The sequence below is a fragment of the Callithrix jacchus genome, chromosome 9 (genome assembly GCF_049354715.1).
Source record: "Callithrix jacchus isolate 240 chromosome 9, calJac240_pri, whole genome shotgun sequence".
Classification (NCBI taxonomy): Eukaryota; Metazoa; Chordata; class Mammalia; order Primates; family Cebidae; genus Callithrix; species Callithrix jacchus.
This window is the reverse complement of record NC_133510.1, coordinates 106,940,062-106,966,364: the sequence shown is the minus strand read 5'-3', so window position 1 is coordinate 106,966,364 and position 26,303 is coordinate 106,940,062. Positions and strand designations below refer to the sequence as shown.

Sequence of the window (26,303 nt, the reverse complement as noted above, 5' to 3'; positions counted from 1 at the left end):
GGAGACAGAGCAAGAACCCCTCTCAACAAACAAAACAAACAAAAAAGAAGTGGAAGTGGACTTTTAAGAAGGATCATATATTTCTATAAAACTTGCAGATATGCGTTTTCTCATTCTGAATAAATATTTGTGTTCATAAGTAATTTAGCATTTGTAATTTGTAATTTTGTATTCATATTCTTAAAGAGTCACCTCAACTCTTCAGACCCATCAGAACCTGGATTTGCCTCTGATGGTAGATTCAGTCATTTGTGAATTTGGGGAGAGACATAGTAACCTAATTGTGTTACCCTCAGGGTAGAGTTCCCAGATTCAGCAAACAAAGACACAGGACAGGACAACCAGTTAAATTTGAACTTCAGATAAACAACAAATAAATTTTTAGTATAATATGTCCCAAATATTGCATAAGACATATTTGCACTAAAAAAGTAATTTTATTAGGCAACTCTATGTCAGTGCTAACAGCCACAGTTGAAAGTGTCAGATGATAGTAGACACTGGGCCACCTCCCCAAGTTGGTTGTGGCAGGTGAATTTTTTTTTTTTTTTTTTAAGCAGAATTCTCTGCTCTGTCACTGAGGCTGGAGTGCAGTGATGTGATCTCTGCTCACTGCAACCTCTGCCTCCCGGGTTCAAATGATTCTCCTGACTCAACCTTCCAAGTAGCTGGGATTACAGGCACCCGCCACCATGCCTAGCTAATTTTTGTGTTTTTAATAGAGATGGGATTTTGCTATGTTGGCCAGGCTGGTCTGAAACTCCTGACCTCAAGTGATCCACCTGCCTCGGACTCCCAAAGTGTTGGGATTACAGGTGTGAGCCACCACGCTCAGCCGTGGCAGGTGTGTATTAATCGGACCTGTTGATAAATTGTAGAATTTTGTCCATTTTCTGCTTCTCAATAATTTTGTTTTAAACTGAGTCTAGTATCTGATTGATCCTGGCTGATCTGTAATTTATAAGGCAGTGAGGAACTGGGTGTCAGCAAAATAGAATCACAGCCTCAGGATGTAGCTTTGAAAGGCATCCATGGAGACTCTTTTCTTTTACAAAAGGGAAAACAAAGGCATAGAGGCCAAAAAACTAGATCCATAGGCAGTCAATAGATTAAGTCTCTTGATACATACAAATAATAAAAAATAATATGGGCTGGGCGTGGTGGCTCATGCCTGTATTCTTAGCACTTTGGGAGGCGAAGGAGGGTGGATTACATGAGGTCAGAAGTTTGAGATCAGCCTGACCAACATAGTGAAACCCTGTCTCTACTAAAAATACAAAAATTAGCTGGGCATGATGGTGGATGCCTGTAATCTCAGGTACTTGGGAGGCTGAGGCAGGAGAATCACTTGAACCCAGGAGGCAGAGGTTGCAGTGAGCTGAGACTGTGCCATTGCTCTCCAGCCTGGGCAACAAGAGTGAAACTCTGTCTAAAAAACTACATTTTTCTTTAAGTTGACTGATTTTTGTAAGTGTAATTCATAATAGAAAGTTCTTATCCTTCCTGTAAATGAAAACAGAATGATTGCCTATCATAAAAAAAAGTAGCTTTCAACATGTATACAATTAGAAAAATGTGATTCAATTCTGGGTAGCTTTTATTGTGCTCCTGCACATAAAATTAGAAAGACTGACTTTCTCATATGGTGATGTAATATCACTTAATGCTATGAACATGAACCTCCCCAATCATTTCATGCACCACCAGTGCTATGTGTTCTATACTCAAGAAAACACTGTTTTACGCCACTCTACTTCTCTCCACATCCTAAGAGGAAACATCACTGGAACAGACAGACCTGGAGGCTTAGAGGCACTGGGGTCTTCTAACTGCTTACCTAGGGCAGGCAAGAATTTTCTGCCTTTCCTTCTCTCTCTCTCTTTCCGTCCTTCCTTCCTTCCTTTCTCTCTCTTTCTTTCTTTTTCTTTCCTTCCTTCCTTCTTTCTTTCTCTTTCTCTCTCTCTCTTTCTTCTTTCTTTCTTTCTCTCTTTCTTTCTTTTTCTTTCCCTCCCTCCCTCCCTCCCTCCCTTTCTTCCTTTCTTCCTTCCTTCCTTCCTTCTTCCTCTGTCTCCCAGACTAGAGTTCAGTGGCACAATCTCAATTCACTGCAACCTCTGCCTCCCAGGCTCAAGCAATTCTCATGCCTCAACCTCCTGAGTATCTGAGACTACAGTCATGTGCAACACCCAGCTAATTTTCGTATTTTAGTAGGGACAGGTTTTCGCTATGTTGGCCAGGCTAGTCTCAAACTCCTGGCCTCTGGTGATCCACCTGCCTCAGGCTTCCTAAGTGCTCAGATTGCAGGTGTGACCACCACACCTGGCCTGCACATCATCCTTGACCAGGGGTTGAGTTAACTGAGAAGCAACTGTGTCATAATGGCTAAGAACATGTACTTATAATTACTACTGGCTCATAGAAGAATCATTTAAACTCAACACAATAAAAGCCACGTGTGAAAGACCGACAGCTAGTATCACACTAAATGGGGAAAAACTGAAAGCCTTTCCTTTTACATCTGGAACACGACAAGGATGGCTGCTTTCACTATTGTTATTCAACACAGTACAGCAAAAGAAATAAAGAGCATCCAAATTGGAAAGGAAGAAGTCAAATTATCCTTGTTTGAAGATGATATATTTTTGTTTTGTTTTGGAGAGAGGGTCTCGCTCTATCATCCAGCCTGGAGTGCAGTGTTTCGATCTTGGCTCACTGCAACCTCCACCTCCCAGGTTCAAGCAATTCTCATGCCTCAGCCTCCCAAATAGCTGGGATTACAGGCATGCATCATCACGCCCAGCTAATTTTTGTACTTTTAGTAGAGATGTGGTTTGCCATGTTGCCCAGGCTGGTCTTGAACTCCTGGCCTCACGTGATCTGCTCATCTCAGCCTCCCAAAGTGCTGGGATTACAGGTGTGAGCCGCTACTCCTGGCTGATATAATCTTATATTTGGAAAATTCTAAAGACTCCACCAAAAACAATTAGGACTGATATACGAATTCAGTAAAGATGTAAGACCTCTGAGCAACAATAGTGTTCCAGGTTAATTCTTTCTGTTTGTTTTTGTATTTGAGACAGGGTCTGGCTCTGTCACCCAGGCTGGAGTAATCTTGGCTCACGGCATCCTCTACCTCCCAGGCTCAAGCCATCCTCCTATCTCAGCCCCACAAGTAGCTGGGATTACGGGTGCATACCACCACACCCAACTAATTTTTGTAGGGTTTTCTTGTTCGTTTAAATTTTTTTTGTAGAGGCAGGGTTCCACTATGTTGCCCAAGCTGGTCTTGAACTCCTGAGCTCAAGTGATCTGCCTGCCTCAGCCTCCCAAAATACTGGGATTACAGGCATGAGCCACCACACCTGGCCAGGTTAATTCTGTATATGCTATCTGCTTATAGAAAGGTCTCAGACCACCATTTCTCCATGTGACATGGAAGGTATCTACTCACATTACCATGCTAAACTTTGTCACGTGATTTCAGGTTCACAGGTTCAACATTAACGTGTTTCCATTTCTATGTCAGTTAATCAGGTGCTGCTGTTCCTTCTGATCGTGACCCTCTGTGTGATTCTGTATAAGAAAGTACATAAGGGGACTGTGCCCAAGAATGACACAGGTGAGCAGACATGGAATTCGTTGAGATGGGATATACAGGAATGTGGTTTGAATGTGTCCTTTCTAGGTCCTTTCACTATCTGGGTTCAGGGACAAGTGACAGTTTGGTCAACTCTCAAGGACCTGCTAGTAGAATATCTGCCCTAGACCACCTTTTCAGTTGTTCTCTAGGGTGGTCGGTGCTATTAAACTTTAGCATGTGTGAGATTCACATAGAGAGCTTGCTAAAATGCAGCACTGGGCCACCTGCCAGTTAGCTCCTGATTGAGGCTGATGCTGTGGGTTCTTGGATCACACAGTGGGTGTACCACTTTACACCCCATTTCTTTGGAGCTTCTCAATGACTTTGCTTATGGAAACCACCCTCTCTCTCCTCTCCCTGCTGGTAAATTCCCATCAGTGCAAGACAGCCTCATAACTCTCAACTTGAAAATGGCCCTCCATTGGCCCTGTGTTCTCTCCCAGCTGCACTGAGAACTGTGTTTCCCTCATGGGGGTGAATTGCTTGAGATGACACCTTCATAACTCCAATGCACACACAAAATCAATCTCCATAAAAATAAAGAAGCACTGCTTATTACAGTTTAATAAAAAAGTGAACTTTTTTTTTTTTGAGACAGAGTCTCACTCTGTTGCCCTGGCTGGAGTACAGTGGCACAATAGCAGCTCACTGCAGCCTCAACCTCCAGGGCTCAAGCAATCCTCCTGCCTCAGCACCCTCAGATAGTTGGGACTACAGGTGTGTGCCACTACACCCAGCAAACTTTCTGTCTTTTTTGGAGAGATGGGTTTTGCCATGCTGCCCAGGCTGGTCTTTAACTCCTGGGCTCAAGCTATTGTCCTGACTTGGCCTCCCAAAATGCTGGGATTACAGGCATAAGCTACCATGCCCAGCTAATTTACTTTTTATATCAATCAAGCAAATATACACTTATGGGCTGGCGGTGGTGGCTCATACTTGTAATCGTAGAACTTTGGGGGGCCTAAGGTGGGAGAATCACTTGAGTCTAGGTGTTTGAGACCAGCTAAACCTAGGCAACAAAGCGAGACCCTGTCTACACTCACAAAAAAAATTACCTGGGCATGGTGGGGCTTGCCTATAGTCCCAGCTTCTCAAGAGACTTGGATGAAAGGATCACTTGAGCCTAGGAGATCTAAGCAGCAGTGAGCCCTGATAGTGCCACTGCACGTCAGCTTGGATGACAGAGTGAGATTCTGAATACAGTTACTATTTTGATGTGTTACATACATTTATTCGTCACTTTTTTTTTTTCAGCCAGATGCTTAGGGACTGGAAACACAACAGTGAACAAAAACAAATCCCTATTTCGATGAAGCTGGCATTTCTTTTTTATTCTATTTTGTAATTTAAAAATTAATTTGGGCTGGGCATCATGGCTAGCACCTGTAATCCCAGCACTTTGGGAGGCCGAGGTGGGTGGATCATGAGGTCAGTAGTTCAAGATCAGGCTGGCCAAAATGGTGAAACCTCATCTCTACTAAAAATACAAAAATTAGCCAGGTTCCTGTAATCCCAGCTACTCAGGAGGTCGAGGAGGAAAATTGCTTGATTCTCTACCTGGGAGGCGGAGGTTGCAGTGAGCTGAGATTGTGCCACTGCACTCCAACTGGGCGACAGAGTGAGATGCTGTCTCAAAAAAAAAAATCATTTAAAAATAATTAAAAATGTATAATCTGATCTAAATGAACATAGAGAGCATCTGCAAAGAGAATGATTTTCACACAAAGACATATATACAGATGTTCATAGGGTATAATTCATAGTAGCCTCAAACTGGAAACAATTCACATGTACATCAACTAGTGAATGGATACAAAACACGTAATTTATCCCACACAATGAAATACTTTTTGACAGTAAAAAGGACCAAATGACTGATACAAGCTACAATATGGATGAGCCTTCCTATTTACAATAGGAAAGAAAACTGTGCTAAATATAGACCATATATTGTATGATTCCATCTATATGAAATTTCTAGGAAAGGAAAATCTATGGAGACACAAAGCAGATTGGTGGTTCTAGAGCTGGGAGTGGGAATAGATTGACTGCAGACCCGCCGGCTCGGTGGAACTTTCTAAAACTGGATAGTGGTGACGGTTGCGCAGCTCTCAAAATGTACAAAACATCATTGAACTATGCACTTACAATGGGTAAATCTTTTCTTAAAATCTGTATTTGTTTGCTAGGGCTGCCATAACAAACTAGCACAGACTAGAAGGCTAGACCATAGAAATGTGTTTTCTCTAGTTCTGGAGGCCGGAAGTCCAGGATCAAGGTGTAAGCAGGTTTGGTTTCTCCTGAGGCCTCTCTCCTTGGCATGCAGACAGCCGCCTTCTTGCTGTGTCCTCACGTGGCATTTTCTCTGTGCTGCAGTTTTGGTTGTGACCCTCTATATGATTCTCCTCTTTTCCTCCTCTTATTAGGATACCAGTCTTATTGGGTTAAGGCCGCACTAAATGACTTCACTTTAACTCAATTTCCCCTTTAAAGGCTCTGTCTCCAAGAACGCACATCCTGAGATGCTGGGAGCTAAGATGTTAACAGGTGGACTCTGGAGGACACAATTCAGTCCATAGTAGTATCTACATCTCAATAAACTGTTTTAAAAGAGAGAAAAGGAAATCATGTAAAGACATATGTTATCTGAACTTCTGACTCCATTCCTCACACTTCCCTCCCTGCTCATAAACCAACACATTCGCTCAACTAATCCCACCACAGACTCCCTTCTTCAGAGAAAGAAGTGGACCAGTTTCAAAACAGCTGTTAAAACAGCTCTAAAGAAATGCACATCCTGACCGACTAATCATCTATATAAATAAACAAAGCATTTGGACCACATGAATGGATCCATTATCATGTGTTTATTCATTCAGTGTTAAAATTTTTTAAAATCAGTGTTATAAAATACCACTCAGACGAACGTAGTGTTGGCATGGAAGGATGCTTGTGATATGTTAAGTGGGAAAAGCAAGTTCCAGAAGAGACTGAAAAGTATGATTCCATTTTGGTTTTTAAATAATAAGTGTTTAAGGTATATATTCTTTTAGAATATGTACACATGAAGAAGGGTTTAGGGGTCACACACCATACTGGTTATGTTATATATTGTTATATAGGTCTACTTTTGGAGTAGGAGTGAGAGGTCTGCAGAAAACAGTCACAATTTACCAAATACTCTTTGGTTTGGGCTGAAATTTTCTCAATAATTAAATATTAATTTTTATAAGGTAAAAAACATTAATTCAAAAAACAAGTGTTCTAAGTTAATGTCCAGCAGCCCTATGAAGTCCTATACTGAAGTAAGACATGGCATCATTCTCTGTAATCTCCCCATCGTGACATTCCATGTAATCTCCTGATACTTTTTTTGTAGTTAGTGTGCTGGTCACTCACAGCTGTCTCACTTGGGGAGAGGCAAGCTGATTCACTTGGCTAAAACAATTCTTATTTGAAATGGGATTCTGAGTCATGGTACTAGGAGAGCAGAACATTTCCTCTCTTCTACGAATAGGCATGGCTTGATCAGAGCTGCTTATGGAAGGGATGAAGGCAGTAATCATTTCTAGTCCATTCTGCTGTCATTGTGATGTTTTCTATTTTTGTTAGGCACCAAATGGTTTCCCATAGCCAACAGTTTAATGCATTGGCTTAGGCACCAGTTGGTACAGTGAATCCAAATAACGGAGCAGATAATTCTTAAAGAAACTGCAAGGATGGAGCATTGATGAAGAAGGTACAGTTGATAAGCCTTTCTGCCTCATTTCTCCAGTGTGCCTTTGTCCTTCATTCTGTCCAGGGGAAATTTTTTGGCAGAGAGCAGTATTTTTGGCTTAGGTTAGTGCTCAGTTTCTCTGCCTGGCAGAGGCCCCTAAGGAGTGTGGCAGTGTCATGTGTTGGCAGCAGAGCTGGACATTCAATGTTTGACCTTCTTCTGGAGTGTCCCCTCTTTCATGAGAATGCCCTCCTTTTTCTACCTCGTGCTTCCCATTGTCTGCTGAAGGCCTCCACCTGGGCCTGGGAGCCAGGCACTAGCCCAGCGTTTTCACCCTTCCCTCTTATTCCTCAAGAGTCCTGTTTTCTGAGGCTCATTCATCAATTCCATTTAGTTGATTTCAGCAAACTTTCATTAAGCACTCCCAAGTGCCAGACTCGGTGGGGATAATATAATGAGCTTACGGTGTAGTGAAGGAGTCAGACACATAAAGATTCTTCCAGTGCATTGTGGCAAGTGCTCAAATAGTGGTATCTAATACTCACCCATCTATTCAGATTTTATTGAAAATCTACCATGTACCAGGCACTGGGACAGCTGCTGAGAATACAGAGATGAACAAGATACCATCCCGGGCCTCACAGGGATCCTAGTGTAGGAGAAAGAGGGAAGACATGCAACCAAGTAAATTGCAGTGCACTTAATAAATCCAACCATAGGCAGGCCACAGTACAGAGAAGGAACATGATGTTTGTGCAGGGAGCTGTTAAAGGCTTCCCAGAGGATCTGATGTTGGCACCGCATTTGGAATTTGGAATAAATATGTAAAGGTTAGCCATGCAGAAAAGGATATTGCAAGCATTCCAGGCATTGGAAGCATCATATGTAAAGGCACTGAGATAAAAGTAGTGTTCTGGGAACCATGAAGAGTTTGGTGTTACTGAAATAGAATGAGGTGAGGCTGGAGAAGTGAGCAGGGGCTGGATCATGAGGGAGCTTTTGTGCCAGGCAAAGATGTGGCTTTAACTTTTAGGAACCACTGAAGAACTTTCAGCAAAAAAGAAATATAGTCAAATTAGCATTTCTGGCAGATCACTTCACAGCCTCAGGTACCACATCACACAATACCTCCATAAGACGACAATTTAGTCCAAAAGGAATAATCCTTAAGAAACTTTTTTTTGGTTTGTTTATGCTGCTGATAAAGACATACCCAAGGCTAGGAAGACAATGAAGTTTAATTGAACTTACAGTTCCACATGACTGGGGAGGGCTCAGAACCATATGGGAGGCAAAAGGCACTTCTTACATGGCAGCAGCAAGAGAAAATGAGATATGCAAAAGTGGAAACCGTGATGAAATCATCAGATTTCATGAAACTTATTCACTACCATGAGAATAGTATGGGGGAAACCATTCCCATGATTCACATTATCTTCCAATGGGTCCCTCCTACAACATGTGGGAATTATGAAAGTACAATTTGAAATGAGATTTCCATGGGGACACAGAGCCAGACCATATCATTCTTCCCTGGTCTCTCCAAATCTCATGTCCTCGCATTTTAAAACCAATCATGCCTTCCCAACAGTCCCTCAAAGTCTTAGCTCATTAGGGCATTAACTAAAAAATTTACAGTCCAAAGTCTCATCTGAGACAAGACAAGTTCCTTCTGTCCATGAGCCTGTAAAATCAAAAGCAAGCTTGTTACTTCCTAGATACAATGCAGGTACAGGTATTTGGTAAATACAGCCATTCTAAATGGGAGAAATTGGCCAAAACAGGGGTTGCAGGCCCCCTACATGTCCAAAATCCAGTGGGGCAGTCAAATATTAAAGTTCCAAAATGATCTCCTTTGACTCCAGGTCTCCCATCCAGGTGATGCTGATGCAAGAAGTAGGTTCCCATGGTCTTGGGCAGCTCTACCCTGTGGCTTTGCAGGATGCAGCCTCCCTCCCAGCTGCTTTTATGGGCTGGCATTGAGTGTCTGTCTGTGGCTTTTCCAGCAATAGGTACAAGCTGTTAGTGGATCTACCATTCTGGGGTCTGGAGGACAGTGGCCCTCTTCTCAGAACTCCACTAGGGAGTGCCCTGGTAGGGACTCTGTGTGGTAGCTCTGATCACACATTTCCATTCTGCACTGCCCTAGCAGAAGTTCTCCATGAGGGCCTCACCCCTGCAGCAAACTTTTGCCTGGGCATCTAGACATTTCCATGTATCTTCTGAAATCTAGGTGGAGGTTCCCAAACCCCAATTTTTCACTTCTGTGCACTCACAGGCTTAACACCACACAGAAGCTGCCAAGGCTCTGAAGCCACGGCCTGAGCTCTATGTTGGCCCCTTTCTGCCATGGCTGGAGTGACTGGGACACAGGGCACCAAGTCCTTAGGCTGCATATAGCACCAGACCCTGGGCCCAGCATATGAAACCACTTTCTTCTAGGCCTCTGGGCCTGTGATGGGAGGGGCTGCCTTGAAGACCACTGATATGCCCTGGAGACATTTTTCCCATTGTCTTGGGGATTAACATTTGGTTCCTTATTACTTATGCAAATTTCTGCAGCTGGCTTTAATTTCTCCTTAGAAAATTGTTGTTTTTTTTTTTCTATCACATTGTCAGTCTGCAAATTTTCCAATCTTTTATGCTCTCCTTCCCTTATAAAACCAAATGCCTTTAGCAGCACCCGAGCCACCTCTTGAATGCTTTGCTGCTTAGAAATTTCTTCCACCAGATATCTTAAATTATCTCCCTCAAGTTCAAAGTTCCACAAATCCCTAGGGCAGGGGCAAAATGCCTCAGCTCTCTTTGCTAAAACATAACAAAAGTCACCTTTGCTCCAGTTCCCAACAAATTCCTCTTCTCCATTTGAGACCACCTCAGCCTGGACCTTATTGTCCATGTCTCTAACTGGCTTTTGGTCAAAGCCATTCAACATATCTCTAGGAAGTTCCAAACTTTCCTACGTTTTCCTGTCTTCATCTGACCTCTCTAAACTTTTCCAACTTCTGCTTGTTACCCAGTTCCAATGTTGCTTCCACATTTTTGGGTATCTTTTCAGCAATGTCCCACTCTACTGGTACCAATTTACTGTATTAGTCAGTTTTCATGCTGTTGATAAAGCCATACCTTAGACTGGGAAGAAAAAGAGTATTAATTGGACTTATAGTTCCACATGGCTGGAGAGGCCTCAGAATCATGGCAGGAGGTGAAAGGCACTTCTTGCATGGCGGCAGCAAGAGAAGTTGAGAGATGTAAAAGCAGAACCCCCTGATAAAACCACCAGATCTCATGAGATTTATTCACTACCACAAGAACAGTATGGCAAAAACCATTCCCATGATTCAATTATCTTCCACTGGGTCCCTCCCACAACACATAGGAATTATGGGAGTATAATTCCAGATGAGATTTGGGTGGGGACACAGAGCCATACCGTATCATGGTTACTTTAGACAATTTGGAAAGTATAAGAAATACAAATAAAATCAAAGTCATGCATAATTCCATAAATAGACATAGGTCCATTTGCAAATATGTATGTATCAAATTGGGATCAAATACCAGAGAGAATTTTGTATTCTTTTCTCCTTAACAGTGTCTTATGAGCATTCTCTCATGTCAGTAAATATATTGTGAAAACAAAATTATGCTAGTCATAGAAATTTCAGACACAGTAGAAGGAGAAAGAGGAGGCCATTTTCAGTGTGTCTTAAATTACACAAAACACAGTACCTGGTAGTTAGTATCCAGAAATGCTTGTTGAATTAAATATCAGCTACAACTACCCTGGACCTCAGGGACAGAGGTTTTTCAAAAAGGATCTGGAAAGAGAGGGAGTGGAAAGTGGAGGGTGGAGGGGGGGGAGAGAGAGAGAGCGAGAGCGAGAGCTCTTTAAGTAAAAATCAGTTGGGCATTTTATAGTAGATAGTGGATACTCTACTTACAGATCATTATTCTCCAAGGCTGAAAGTTGTATTGTGGTACTAAAGTATGATGTTATATGGCTTTGATGTTTTATATCACAGCCAAGGCTCAAAAGAATGATTAATTCTTCATCTTGTGCATTAGTCATGCTCTTTCATTTACCTCCTTCCTCTTGCTGTCAGCATTGAGAAACTTGACAAGAGTGGGGATAGAAGAAGGAAAATCACAGGTAGTATCTTACAGCAGTGCAGACAAAGTGAATATTCTGATTCAGGAAAGAGTTGGAGACTGGTGGACAAATGAAGCTTTCAGTTCTTTGTTTTTTTAACTGTGTGTGTGTTTTAGGTCAGCCAATTGGCTCCTGTAAAATAGCTCCAAAATAGATTTTGTGTTATGAGCAAAAGGGCTCGCTGCCTGATGTGCTAGAATCCAACACTATGACCCTGAGTTTTGAGAGAAGCAAAATGTTTTCCTGTAAATCATCTAACAAGGAGACAGGAGCCCAGCTCAAATTTGTGTCCTGTTATGGCTTTAAGGCAGTAATTTTATTAATAAGGCTCAAGGATGGATTCTGGGATTAGTAGGTGAAGGATGGAAAGGAAGAGGAGGTCTGGAGAGTCCTGGGGCATGCAGTTATTTCTTCATGCTACCTCATGGGTCTCATGTGCAAATCTGGGAGGAGTTAGTATGAAAAACAGGGCGGAAATCCAAGCTGTGACATCAGCAAGTTTGTTCTGTGCAAACTTCAGTTGACCATATTGGTTCCAACTGATTTCAGCCAGTTTCTTAATCTCAGAAGCAGAGAGAGTTTCATCATTTCAGCAAAAATTGTTTTTCCTAATCTATCATCCTGCAAACTCAAGAATTTCTATCAGTCATTGATTTCTTTAACTCTTTGGGAGTGTGGTTTCAATAGTGACATAAACAAAATAGAAGTTTATTTCCTCTCTCAAGTAGAAGTCTAATGTATCTGTTCCACAATTAGCCAGATCAAGATTCCTTTATATTATGGTTTTGGTGAGGTCAACAGGTAGCTTCCATCTTGTGATCTAAGCTGACTACTCTAACTACCACTGTCATATCAACAGTCCAGCCAATGGGAAAGGGGAAAGGCAAGGGGGTGGATGAGCATTTCTTTGAAGGGTAGACCCAGCAGTGGCACACATTACTTGAACTAACATCCCATTGGTCTGAACTTGATCACATGGAGCTGCACATAAGTCTGGTAAAATAGTCTTCGTGGCTGGCTATGTACCAGCTAAAATTCCAAAGTTCTTCTCTAAGGGAAGACGGAATGACTAGATATTGGAGAACGATCAGCAGTCTCTTCGACACTATGCTGTCTTCACCCAGGAGTGTGGAAGATGCATTAAACTGGCTCTACTGCGAAATTCTTTCATGTTCCAAGACACTGATTTTGATGTTTCCAGATGATGAATCAGAGACTCCTGAAGAACTGGAAGAAGAGATTCCTGTGGTGATTTGTGCTGCTGCAGGGAGGATGGGTGCCACTATGGCTGCCATCAATAGCATCTACAGCAACACTGATGCCAACATCTTGTTTTATGTAGTGGGACTCCGGAATACTCTGACTCGAATCCGGTAAGTTGTGTCTTACAGACTTTGGCACTTTCTGCTTCCCTTCCTCCTTCCTTCCTTCCTTCCTTCCTTCCTTCCTTCCTTCCTTCCTTCCTTCCTTCCTTCCTCCCTCCCTCCCTCCCTTCCTTCCTTCTTCCCTTCCTCCTTCCCTTTTTCCCTCTCTCTTCTTTCTTTTCTCTTTCTCCTTTATTTTTCCTTCCTTCCCTCCTTTCTTCCTCCCCCTCCTCCTTCTTTTTCTTCTCCCCTTCCCTCCCCTCCCCTCCCCTCCCCTCCGTCTTTCTGATAGATCTTGCTGTGTTACTCAGGCTGGAGTGTGCAGTGGTGCAATCACAGCTCACTGCAGCCTTGACCTCCCAGGCTTAAGCAATCCTTCTGCTTCAGCCTCCCAAGTAGCTGGGGCTACAGGCACATGCTGTCACACCCAGCTCATTTTATAATTTTTTTTGGAGATTGAATCTCTCTTTGTTGCTTAGGTTGGTATCAAAATCCTGGGTTCAAGCAATCATCCCTCCTTAGCCTCCCAAAATGCTGGGATTACAGGTGTAAGCCACCACACCTGGCCTCTACTTTCTTACATTTCCTTAATAAGATTTCCTTTCTTTTTGGATTAAGAAATAAACAAAAATTAAAATTTGAACATATTATAAAAATGAAAGATAACTGTAAAATCTTGGTATGGAGAGTGTCTCTCTGAGCCCAGAAATCATCAAGAAAAATGGACAGATTTGACTGTAACATTTAAAAACTTTACAATGATGAAAAATACAAATGAAGCTACTCATACAATAGATTGAAAGAAAGTATTTTTAACATGTATTATAGACATAGAATTACTATCCAAAATACATAATTGTTACAAAAAATTTAAAAACACAAAAAAATTTAAAAACATAGTCAAAAATGGGCATAGAATATAACCAGACAATTTACAGATGTAAAATACAAATGGCCAATAAACATGAAAAGGTGTTGTAGGCTGGGTGAGGTGTCTCACTTCTATAATTCCAACACTTTGGGAGGCTGAAGAAAAAAAAGGATGGCTTGGGGTCAGGCCAGCCTGGGCAACATAGCAAGACCTCTGTCTCTGCAAAAACATTTTTAAAAATTAGCAGAGTATGGTGATACATAGCTTCACGGGAAGTAGGAGGATCCCTTGAGCCCAGGAGCTTGAGGGTGCTGTGAGCTATGAGCACACCACTTAACTCCAGTCTGGGCAAAAGAGTGAGACCTTGTTTCAGCTAAAAACAAATAAATAAGGCTGGGGGTGGTAGCTCACTCCTGTAATTATAGTACTTTGGGAGGCCAAGGCAGTGGATCACCTGAGGTCAGGAATTCAAGACCAGCCTGGCCAACATGACAAAACCCTGTCTCTACTAAAAATATGAAAATTAGCTGGGCATGGTAGCCCATGCCTATAATCTCAGCTACTGGGGAGGCTGAGGCAGAAGAGTGGCTTAAACCAAGGAGGTGGAGGCTGCAGTGAGCTGAGATCATGCCACTGCACTCCAGTCTGGGTGACAGAGCGAGACTGCATCTCCAAAAATAAAATAATAAATAAATAAATAAATAAGCAAAGTTTTTCTATTAATAGGAAAATGTGAGTTAAAACATTTTTGCATTGTTTAAACCATATATGTCACTTCAGTGACATCATTTTTCACTTATCAGGTTGGCAAAAATTAAACAGAACATTATTACTCAGTGCAGGAAAATGGACATGCGTATTCCTTATTTACACAATGTGCATCTTCTAAGTTGGCAAGCGTTTGGCGAGGTCAACATGGCAACATTTATCAAAATGTTGTATGCATGTATAATTTGACTCACATGTCATTTCCTCTTCCAGGAATCTATACTACAAAAATTCTAGTACATATTACCAAAATATGTGTAAACAATGCTAGTTTCAGCACTATGTGAACTAGTAAAAGCATTTCAAAGTGCTTAAATGTCCACCAATGGAAGAATATTTAAATGAACTGTGAAATGTGATCCAGCTGTTAAAAAAAGAAGGCACTCTGTATAAACAGACACAGGAGATCCTCAAGGCATATTGTCAAGTGGAAAAAGCTGGTTACAGTTTAACTTGTATAGCATGATTCCACTTTATGAAAATTCAAAACCCCTAACTATAAGTGTGTACATGTACATGTATGTGTTTCAGTAAAGAAAAAGAACTGGAGGCCAGGCACGGTGACTCACGCCTGTAATCCCAGAACTTTGGGAGGCTGAGGCAGGCGTATCACCTGAGGTCGGGAGTGTGAGACCAGCCTGATCAATATGGAGAAACCCCGTCTCTATTAAAAATACAAAAATTAGACAGGTGTGGTGGTACATGCCTGTAATCCCAGCTACTTGGGAGGCTGAGGCAAGAGAATTGCTTGAACCCAGGAGGTGGAGGTTATGGTGAGCTGAGATCACACCATTGCACTCCAGCCTGGGCAGCAAGAGCAAAACTCCATTTCAAAAAAAAAAAAGAGAGAACTGGAAAGCTATTAAATTGTTAACACTATCTCTTGGGAGAACAGAGGAATTGGGGAGGATGCTGGTGAAGGAAAGTTCAAGGTGTTTCAGTATTATTTGATCATTCAAAAGGAGAATATATTTACATGCTGCTTTTATAATTAAATAATATGTAGTGGTACCATCAGGAGGTACAGAGATCTGTAAGGTGTTTGCCACTATCTAAATGGCCCTTGGCTGCCCTGGATTTTGAGGGCTTGTGTATGCTTTCTGGGGTTTTCTGTCTCATTCCTCACTCTCCTCATCATACTATTGCTCATCATTCATTTAACCTGTTGTTAACAGCCCATTAACTATCCATGGGTATGAAAACCAAAAAACCAAGTCCAAAAGGATGGCACATTTAAGGGTTCTGAGTAAGGGTTTGTCCTTAACAAAAGGCATGAGCCACATGACTTTCTGTCTTTGCAGGGGCTGTTTCCTGGCTCTTACTGTCCAAGAACTCCCTGCCTCCTTTTATATATTAAAAACAATTTTTTTCATTGAAGTAGAATCCCAAATCAGAAAATTCTATAAATCCAGTGTGCATTTTACTGGATTATCACAAAGTAAACACACTCATGTAACGTCCAGCATGTCCTAACCAATACTTAGTATAATCAGTCTTTTGAAGTTTGCCATTTTGATGAGCGTCCAGTGGTATCTAGAAATTTGAGGTTTCCTTGTTTCTAATGTTATTGAACACTTTTCCCACACACTTTGTAACCATTTGGAAGTAAGTGTTCAAGTCTCTTGCCTATTTTTCTGTTAGAGAGACTAACTTTTTAAAATTGATATGACCAATTTTTTTTCAGATTTTGCTGACCTAAATTTTGTTCACATTTAATTCTTTTGTTGATTTTTAGTCAGCAACAAATTCTACCCTAGGTGGCTTTAGTCATTGGACATTTTATTTTGGGATTATTTCTCCCAAGAATCTCATTATGAATTGGATACAAGATAAAAATTCTGCAAGACCAAGAAAACAGAAGGGGAGAGGGAGGGGGAAGGTGAAGAAGAGGCATGAAGACAGATGGGGAAAATTGAGGGAGTGAATCAAAGAGACAAAGGTAAATTCAAATCAGCCTTGGAGTCCAAACTACAGAGTAAAAATGACTTCAATCAAAGTTGAAGGTTCAGAATGTCCTGCTTCATAACATTTCAGAGCTGTTACCACATGGCGAAGACAGTACCAACAACCACAGATGCTGCTTTGTAAGAAAGAACACTTTTCATTCTTCCTGTTTCCTGGGGAAATTATTTGGATCTGGGGAGAGATTTGGTTACTATTTTGCTTCATTTCCTTTGCAGAAAGGGTTATGTGATTGAGGGGAAAAAAGATTTAAAGTCAGACCAGATGGGGAGAAAAGTCAGGAGGATTTATTGGACTAAACTCTACTAAGTTTACACACATTTTAATTTTAACTTTCTAGGGAGGCAACAGATTGACCCTGGGGAAACAGGCAAATGGAGGAAAGATCTGAAGTGTATACTAGAGGTTTGTTTGTCATCTTTTTAGAAAATGGATCGAACATTCCAAACTGAGAGAAATAAACTTTAAAATCGTGGAATTCAATCCAATGGTCCTCAAAGGGAAGATCAGACCAGACTCACCGAGGCCTGAATTGCTGCAGCCCGTAAGTAGGGACTATGCAGATGCAGGGGACAGTCCTTGATGAGACCCTTGTTCAGTAAGGAGCGCCAGGCACTGAGATACATGTGGAATGTTATTTTTGAAGGCTTCTGGTGTTTGATCTTCACCAAACTCTGCTTATGTATAATTTATAAGCCAGCTGCTACAGAAAGGATTTAAGATGGTTTATAGAAACACGATGAAGTTATTAAAGAAGAAATGAAGCATTAAAAATGCAGAATGCATTTACGAGTATGAATATGTCTGTAGGGGTGGGAGCTAGAGGAGGGCCAGGTAGCTGAGGCCAGGAAAGAGTTCCCCAGATCTGTTGGCTGTTGGGATATTTAACTGTGATTGCATGTTAAATCTACCTCTGAGTATCCGACAGCTAAGAAAAAAGGGTAGCATAATGGATTATATACTTCATGGTATTGACTAAGATAATACACTGAGGAGACACAAACTCTTTTCCTAGCATTGGAAATCTTAAGGTATTTTACCACGAGTGTTCTTACAAAAGGGACCCTCTCCCTTTTTTATTTTTTATTTTTCTTTTTGCATAAAAAGTGGTGTTTTTGGCCAGGCCAATAATCCCAACACTTTGGGAGGGTGAGGCGGGAGGGTTGCTTGAACCCAGGAGTTTGAGACCAGCTTGGGTAACATATTGAGACCCCGTTTATTTTTTTAAATTAGCTAGGTTTGGTGGCACACCCCTGTAGTCCGAGCTACCTACTCAGGAGCTGAGGTGGGAGGACTGTTTGAGCCTGGGAGTTTGAGGCTGTAGTGAGCTGTGATGATGCCACTGCACTCCAGCCTGGGCAACAGAGTCAGACCCTGTATCAGAAAAGAAAAAAAAAAAAGAGTGGGGTGTTTGACAGCAGTTTTACAGAAACTGCAGCCACCTTCTACGTATAATTGTTACTTAAATTCATCCCTGAAAATTTACTTAATTCTAAGCCCTCTGTCTATGATATGATCTTTCCCCAATTCCAGATACTGTCAGAGTACAAGCTGAGTTAAGACTTCAGATTAAGCAACACTGTTAGTAATGAAACTTTGAAGTTCCTACCCCACAGCTCATGGTGCTCCTTTTTCTGGTTCAAGGAGCTAAAAGGTTGAGCTTGCTGTTGGGATGACACACACACGTGTGTGTGTGTGTGTGTGTGTGTGTGTGTGTGTGTGTGTGTATTTCAGGCTGATTTAATTGACAGTTATCAAATTACTGGAGGTAGAGTAAGGCAGGCGATTTGTGCCCTAAAAGATTGACCACGGAGCCTCTGTAACACCCACTGCAGCAGTTAACAGAGATGAAGGTGGCAGCAGCCTCTGCACTAGGGGGTTTGGATCTAGAAGAATAGCTGATCCACCAGCACTGGCTTCAGCCTCAAGCCTCAGATATTTCAGGCACTGGGAAACTCAGGTGAGATATCTGGCTAGCTCCTGTTTGATTCTGCTCCAAACCTGGAGGTGAGCTGAGGCCATGGTCAAAGCCGACTCTCCAGTACTCTCAGAAGACACTAAGCCATATGCCTCCTTCCCACCATCATTTCTTTTGTTGTTTTAACAGCTGAACTTTGTTCGATTTTATCTCCCTCTACTTATCCACCAACATGAGAAAGTCATCTATTTGGACGATGATGTAATTGTACAAGGTACTCTTGCTAACTGCCAAGAACACGTGGAAAAGAAGCAGCTGATAAGTAGAATGACTGTCTCTCTTCATTTTTCAAATAGCTAATTGTGCAGTGAGTTTTGACTGCTTATTTAAGTTATGAGTATAGTATTGTTGTAAATTTGGAAGTATTTTGGAAACAGGGGTTGATACTTACCAGGACAATCCGTTGACACTCTGATTGTCAAAACTTGCAATAAATAGCTTGGTAGCGTTTCCTTTCCCTGTATCCCTATAATGTATGGAAATAAAGCGTCACGGATGGCATTCTTAGGCATGAGCTAAGTTTTGATATTCAAATGAGTTATATCTCTTCCATTACAAACAGGGTATGCATTGGTGTGGTACCTACTTTTAGCAACAGAAATAAAGAAATTTGATCAATGCCATTCTGAACTCATCATCAAGTGGCTTTCTGAATCTGTAGGCACGACTCTTGCTAAATAAATTGTCAAGCCACTTGAAATCAGGGATCCAATACTCTTCTCCCGTAGCAAAATCAAGAACTGTTTAAACTCTAAGGCTCTATTTGGCCCCAAAACAAATGCCGTAATGTTTTAATTGCTGGTGTTTCTAAATTCAGGTGACATCCAAGAACTGTATGACACCACCTTGGCCCTGGGCCACGCAGCGGCTTTTTCAGATGACTGCGATTTGCCCTCTGCTCAGGACATAAACAGACTCGTGGGACTTCAGGTGGGCACACTATCTTGGAAATCCTCCCTTCACCCTAGAGTTCTGGTCCCTTCTCCCCCTCTGCAACTCAAAATGAGTGCAACCTCCACCTTGAAAACCCTATAGGACAGTCTGGACTGCTGGGAGGTGGAACAGCACAGGGGTCTGGGACTTTGGTTCGCATCTCAGCTCCACGCCTCACCAACTCTGAGGCGACTTAAATTAACCCTGCAAAGTCCCACTTTCCTTACCTGAAACATGGAACAATCGTGTCTACTTTGTTGTGTCTTTGTGAGCAATAATGAAATAACGTGGTGTCCAAGAGTCCAGCATGAAATAAAAGCTCCAGAAGTGATCGTTGTTACCTATGTTGCTCATAACCATGCTCTATCAGAGATGGTGTTTTCTGTAAGAGAGACTTGCTGAATCATTGGTTCTATTTTCAGAGTTTTGACCATCGCCTTTGTCCCTCTTCCAGTAGAAGAAAATATTGATTTTGTTAAGGGTAAAGATTTCCTTACCCTGATGGAAATGAGGAAAGTTGAGTCTACAGGCGATGCTGAAACCAAAGGAGTAGCTTTGAAATATGAGGTGTTATTAAGAGTTGACTGCTGTTTTCCAGAAAAGCTTCTAGCAAATACTTTTATGTGTGTGGCATTTTAAGGCACTTCAAGGCATAGACTCGGGGACCAGATTCGATTTTGTCAAAATCTTGGCACTATCACTTGGCAGTTTTATGACCTCTGGCAAGTTACTTAGCCAGTTGTTTCTCCCTCATTTGTCAAACAGAGGTAATAATAGTACTTCCCTTGCAGTTACTGTGAGAATTTTAATGCATATAAAGCTATTACATGAGAGTAATGAGGTAGTACATGTAAAGTTCTTAGAAAAGAGCCTGGTGCATAGAAAGTACTCAAGTATTTCCATGACTCCTGTATAAGGTTTGAGAGCATCATATTAAGGAATTATAGAATATGACAGTCTGTATGGGTGAAAGAATGTATGTGTCCTGCCCCATACTACATTCATTCAACTACTACTTACTGAGTGCTTACTCTGCACCTGGCGCTGTTTTAGGTGCTAGTAATACAGTGAGCAAAACAAAAACTCCTGCTTTTGTATAGTTCACATTCTAGTGGGAAGAGAGACAGTAAACAAGTAAAATATTTAACAGAGGATTGGGGTGGTGGCGGGGCTGTATTTTAAATAGGGCAATCAGGAAAGGCTCCACTGAGATGGTGTCATTTGAACCTAAACTTGAAGGAACTGAGGGAACCACCTATGCAGATGGTTAGTGGGGAAACTCTCCAGTAAGAGGAAAGAGCAAGTGTAAAGATCTTGAGGCAGGGGTGAGTCTGGTTCATTAAAGGTGGTCACTGTTGCTGGGGATCAAGAGGAGAATAACAGGAGTTGGAGAGGTACTGGAGGGTCAGATGGTATAGGGTATGGCAGGCCATTCTAGGAACTCTGGCTGTTTCTGTGAATGAGATGGGAAGCTATTGGAAGAGCTTTGAAGGGATGAGTGACGTAGAGACAGAGTAGGGTGGAAAAGGGTGGAAGCAAGGATACTGCTTAGGAGGAACTTGCAGAAATCCAGTGAGTGGCGATTATGGCCTGAACAGGAAGGTAGCAGTAGTGGCAAGAGAAGCGGTTGGCTTCCGGCATTTTGAAGATGGGAACAACAGGATTTGCTGACAGATTTGGATGAGAAGCGAGTGAGAAAAAAGGAGTCAAGGAGGACCTAATGATCCCAGGTTTTTTGCCCAAGTAACTAGAAGGATAGAGTTGCCACTGACTGAGGTAGGGCAGGGGCAGGGAAGCAGGTTTGGGATAGAATTGAGATCATTTTTTGGATGTAAGTTGGAGCTGCCTTACTAAGCATCTGAAAGGAGACATTTGGATGGCAGATGTAGCAGGAGTTGGAAGTGCAGAGGAGAGGCCAGGGCTGTCAGGTGGGTGGTACTTAGAGCCATGGGACTGGACAAGGCCGTTTATGGAGTTATTGCTAGAGAAAGCCACTGGTGCTGCACTCAGACTTAGGGCATTCAGCATTTAGAGGCTGGAGAAATAAGGGGAAACCAGCAAAACAAAACAACAACAAGAAACCACCAAGTGGCCAGTGACACAGGATGAAACCCAGAGATATTGCACAAGGGTTTCAAGAAAATGATCATTTTCCAGAAACAAAAGATTTGCTGGTCAAAAGCATATGCATCCTGTTCCCTCACAGAATACATACATGGGCTATCTGGACTACCGGAAGAAGGCCATCAAAGACCTTGGCATCAGCCCCAGCACCTGCTCTTTCAATCCTGGGGTGATTGTTGCCAACATGACGGAATGGAAGCACCAGCGCATCACCAAGCAATTGGAGACATGGATGCAAAAAAATGTGGAGTACGTGCAGACTTCTATACCGTTTTTTCATGCTTGGGAACAAAATCATTCAGTTAATTTTCCACACATAGTTCAAGGGTTAGAAATATTTCACAGCCATCTTAGGTCAGATTTTCTGACAGAGGCACTGTTAAGAAAGGAAAGGGGACAGTCAATTAAAGTCTTTCCTCAAAAGATATAAATCAGAGGAATCAAGATCCTGTGGAGTGAGGAGCCCTAATTATACATTTTCCGAGTAAGTTGTTGAAAAATGTGACTTGAATCTCTTCCGCGTAACAATCTTTACTTATCTTAGCTGAGTTTCCCCTTTTAACATAGATTTGTTATTAAGGATTATCATGTAGAGTTAACTTTGCTTTTTAAGGTTGATTTTTTAAATGTATAATTTTTCATTACAAAAGATTTAAAAATAGAGAAGATAAAAATAACTCTAATACAACCGCTATGATCACATCATTGGACTGCCTGGCAGTCTTTTTTATCTGGATATTTTAACACCATCACAGCCTTGAATTTGCCAGTAAAGTTATTCTAAATAACATGGGATTGGAATTTGATCTCCCATGTCTACTATTTAAAAACCTGGGAGTTAAAATGGCAAAATATGAACACTGTGAATCCAGGTGATGAATATGGGAGTTCATGGTATTCTTACTATCTTGTGTAGGTTTGACAATTTTCAAAGTGAAAAGTTGGGGAGAATGAAAGGCCGTAAGTCTTAGTACATAGTGAGAGAATGTCTTGTATCTTTTACAATATGAGATTCTACTTTATCTGAGTTTGTGGGGACTCCAGGCCAAATGCTGTTTTTCTGTTTCATTTCTTAGGGAAAACCTCTATGGCAGCTCTCTGGGAGGAGGGGTGGCCACCTCCCCAATGCTGATTGTGTTTCATGGGAAATACTCCACAATTAACCCCCTGTGGCACATAAGGCACCTGGGTAAGTATTTTAAAAAAAAACAATGCAAATGTACATTTTATTTTTTTATTTTTGAGACAGAGTCTCGCTCTGCCGCTCAGGCTCAAGTGCAATGGTGTGATCTCGGCTCACTGCAACTTCTGCTTCCCAGGTTTAAGCAATTCATCTGTATCAGCCTCTCGAGTAGCTGGGATCACAGGTGTGCACGACCACATCCAGCTGATTTTTGTATTTTTAGTAGAGATGGGGTTTTACCATGTTGGCCAGCCCTCCCAGAGTGCTGGGATTACAGGCATGACCCACCATGCCTGGCTGCAAATATGCATTTTATAGATCCGGTGAGCACCATGGTGAGGAGAGGGTTGTTCAGTTCAAATCCTCCAGGTGACGCTGGACAAATCAGTGCTCAGATTCTGTAAGTGCAGCTGATATTCTTAGCTACCTGAGGGGCATGTTTCTGGGTATTTATGAAAAGACATTAGACTCAGGCTTAGCATATAGTATATGCTCAATAAACATTAACAATTATTAAGATAACTTTTGGCTGGGCGCGGTGGCTCATGCCTGTAATCCTAGCACTTTGGGAGGCTGAGGTAGAAGGACTGCCTGAGGTCAGGAGTTAGAGACCAGCCTGACCAACATGGTGAAACCTTGTCTCTACCAAAAATAACAAAAATTAACTGGGCATGGTGGTGGGTGCCTGTAATCCCAGCTACTTGGGAGGCTGAGGCAGGAGAATCACTTGAACCCAGGAGACAGAGGTTGCAGTGAGCTGAGATCGTACCATTGCATTCCAGCCTGGGCGACAGGAGTGAAACTGCATCTCAAAAAAAAAAAAAAAGAGAGAGAGCAAGAACTTTCACTGTCAAAGCTTTATTGAACTGTCGAGCCACATCTTTATTTTCTCTTGCAGTAACCTACAGTGGACGAAACCAAATAAATTAGCATAATGGCTTAGGATGAATTCAGAAAGCTGCCATTACAATTTATCCTTTAAAAAGCAGTTGGTTCTGTACTCTGTGAGTTCCTTAAGTCTTTTATTCACTACACCAGTGTAGGTTTTAGGATATAGATTGGAATCCCAACTATGATTTTGGGCAAGCTACTGCATACATGTAAATTGCTTAGCATAGAGCCTAGCATAGAGGACACATTCATTCCATTCTAACACATGGCCACAATCCCTTATCCAAAAGCACTGGGCCAGACATGTTTAGTTTAGAAACAATTTGGATTTTAAAAAGGTAATATGGTGCTGAGCAGGATCTAGGTTTTACTGCCAAAAGAGGTATTTAAAAACCTTTTGTTTTCAGACCTTTGGGGATTAATTTAGAATTGGAGGCAACAGATATGGACTTTTATTTACCAACTCCCCATTATATTGCTAAGAACTGGATTAAGTTCTGTTAAGGAAGGTGAATATTATTTCTAATTCTCACAACCCTACAAGGTGTCATGTCCCCTAATCTCCTTTTTAAAAGAAAGGACGGAATTGTGGAGGCGGAGTTACTGTCTGCCCTCGATGATTCTGTGGATTGCTTCTGCGTCATTACCAGAATCCTCTGATTTTCCTGAGCATACATATGCACAAAACAGTGCCACAGGGAAGTCAGTGGTCCATCTGATTTGATTTATAGTCACGTTGGGTTTACCATTAGGTCAAGTATCAACCTTTCCATGTGCAGAAAATCCCATCAAAGTAGGTCTATTTTAAAAAACGTGTAGGAACAGCTATGCAGAGCTTAGATCAGTAACACGACAGCATTTTATGATCTTGAAACAGAGACTCAAAATTACATTTTATGAAATATCCAATTTAGGCCAGGCACGGTGGCTAACATCTGTAATCCCAGCACTTTGCGAGGCTAAGGTAGGTGGATCATTTGAGGTCAGGAGTTCAAGACCAGCCTGGCCAACATGGCAAAACTAAAAACACAAAAATGGCATTGGCCTGTAATCCCAGTTATTCAGGAGGCTGAGGCAGGAGAACAGCCTGAACCTTGGAGGCGGAGATTGCAGTGAGCGGAGATCATGCTACTGTACTCCAGCCTGGGCTACAGAGCTACTTTGTCTCAAAAGAAAAAAAAAAAGAAATATCCAACTTACAAGTAGGAAGGGACATTCTCAAGACAAAGATGTCATTTTTCTTTGTAGAATGAAGCTTCCATCTGTGCTGGAGTTTCTGGAATTGGGGATGGTGTGCAAAGTGAATCTACACAAAAATCATTTTTAAAATGATCTGGTTTCAGGGTGTTCTGGAGGCAGAAGGGCAACATAACACCGATGGACATTAAGTTTGGGTCTAAACAGGCAGGCTTAAGAGTTTTTAAATTTACAAAATATATTTAGCTAAAAGCAATTTCATCACCCAAATTGCAAGCCCCTCTGAGGTAGCTCCACACAGCCCTTCAGTTATGAAGCTGAGATGAGGATGCCTTACTTAGTAGACTTTTCACGAGAAAGTGTCTCTTCCCAAATGAATATGTCCTTTGTATAGACTCTGGTGATTGATAATTATTTCAATTATGCTGCTATAGCTTGAAAAAACTAGTTTCTCCTCTGCAGCTGCCTTCACAGCTGTTTATTAGTAACAGATGGCAGGTGTGTTGTTGTTAACATCATACACTAGAATAACATAACCCTAGCAAATCAATCCTCTCGTAATTCAATGGACTTTTCAGCGTTTTGTTTGTTGTTTGTTTTTTGCAAATGGACTCTTGCTCTGTCTCCAGGCTGGAGTGCAGTGGTGCAATCTCGGCTCACTGCAACCTCCGCCTCCCAGGTTCAAGTGATTCTCCTGCCTCAGCCTCCTGAGTAGCTGGGACTACAGGCGAGTGCCACCATGCCCAGCTAATTTTTTTGTATTTTAGTAGAGATGCGGTTTCATCATGTTGGCCAAGATGGTCTCAATCTCTTGACCTTGTGATCCGCCCGCCTCTACTGGGATTACAGGTGTGAGCCACCGCACCCGGCCTCAGCTGTTTAAAAAAATAAATCAAATTTCTTTTCATGAAAACTTGAACACTATATATATATATATATTTTAATTTTACATGCACACCATCTTAATGTAATTCTAGAATAGGTATTCTAAAAAATATTCTAAGTAATGGCAATGTTAGGGTAAATGAATAGTCTCTTTAAAGTGATTACTTATGAGGGGAGTAATATTCAGATGGAGATAGATGGCTGTTTAAAAAGTAGATCTTAGTCACATTTCATAGACGACAAGACTGTTCAAAAGAAAATGTTGCCATTTTTCATTAAGGAGATGAAATGCGGAGAAACAAGAACCCCTATACACTCTTGGGTGAGAGGAAAAGTAATAGAACTTCTTAGGGGACAATGTGGCAATCTCTATCAAAATTGAAAAGGCACACACCCTTCAATCTAGCAATTCCACCTACAATATTTTATCCTACCGATATGTTTGTACACATACACTAGGCATACTTAGAGGGCTGTTCATTGCTGTTTATGCTAATGAGAGGATAAAAACAATCTAAATGTCCTTAATAAGGAACTTGGTCAATAAATAATTATATATCATTCTATATAGTCACTAAAAATAATTTGTTAAATCCACATGTACTGCTGTGGAAATTTTTCCAAGACAGTAATTTT

At 41.6% G+C, this 26,303-nt stretch overlaps 1 protein-coding gene across 13 annotated transcripts in view; it reads left to right on the top strand.

Annotated features, from left to right (window-relative positions):
• The window catches only part of GLT8D2 (glycosyltransferase 8 domain containing 2), a 73,325-nt gene that overhangs the window by 43,024 nt on the left and 3,998 nt on the right, over positions 1 to 26,303 (top strand). For 10 of the 13 annotated variants that reach the window (XM_035257444.3, XM_035257443.3, XM_035257442.3 and 7 more), the window contains 7 exons: positions 3,527 to 3,619; positions 12,713 to 12,884; positions 16,903 to 17,020; positions 18,584 to 18,668; positions 19,272 to 19,384; positions 21,594 to 21,760; positions 22,588 to 22,700. In XM_035257444.3, coding sequence (XP_035113335.1) covers positions 3,527 to 3,619; positions 12,713 to 12,884; positions 16,903 to 17,020; positions 18,584 to 18,668; positions 19,272 to 19,384; positions 21,594 to 21,760; positions 22,588 to 22,700 — 861 coding nt within the window. Of the gene's footprint in view, positions 1 to 3,526; positions 3,620 to 12,712; positions 12,885 to 16,902; positions 17,021 to 18,583; positions 18,669 to 19,271; positions 19,385 to 21,593; positions 21,761 to 22,587; positions 22,701 to 23,592; positions 23,699 to 26,303 lie in introns of all 13 variants that reach the window. The other 3 variants (XR_013522066.1, XR_013522065.1, XR_008473951.2) reach the window with 1 other exon arrangement.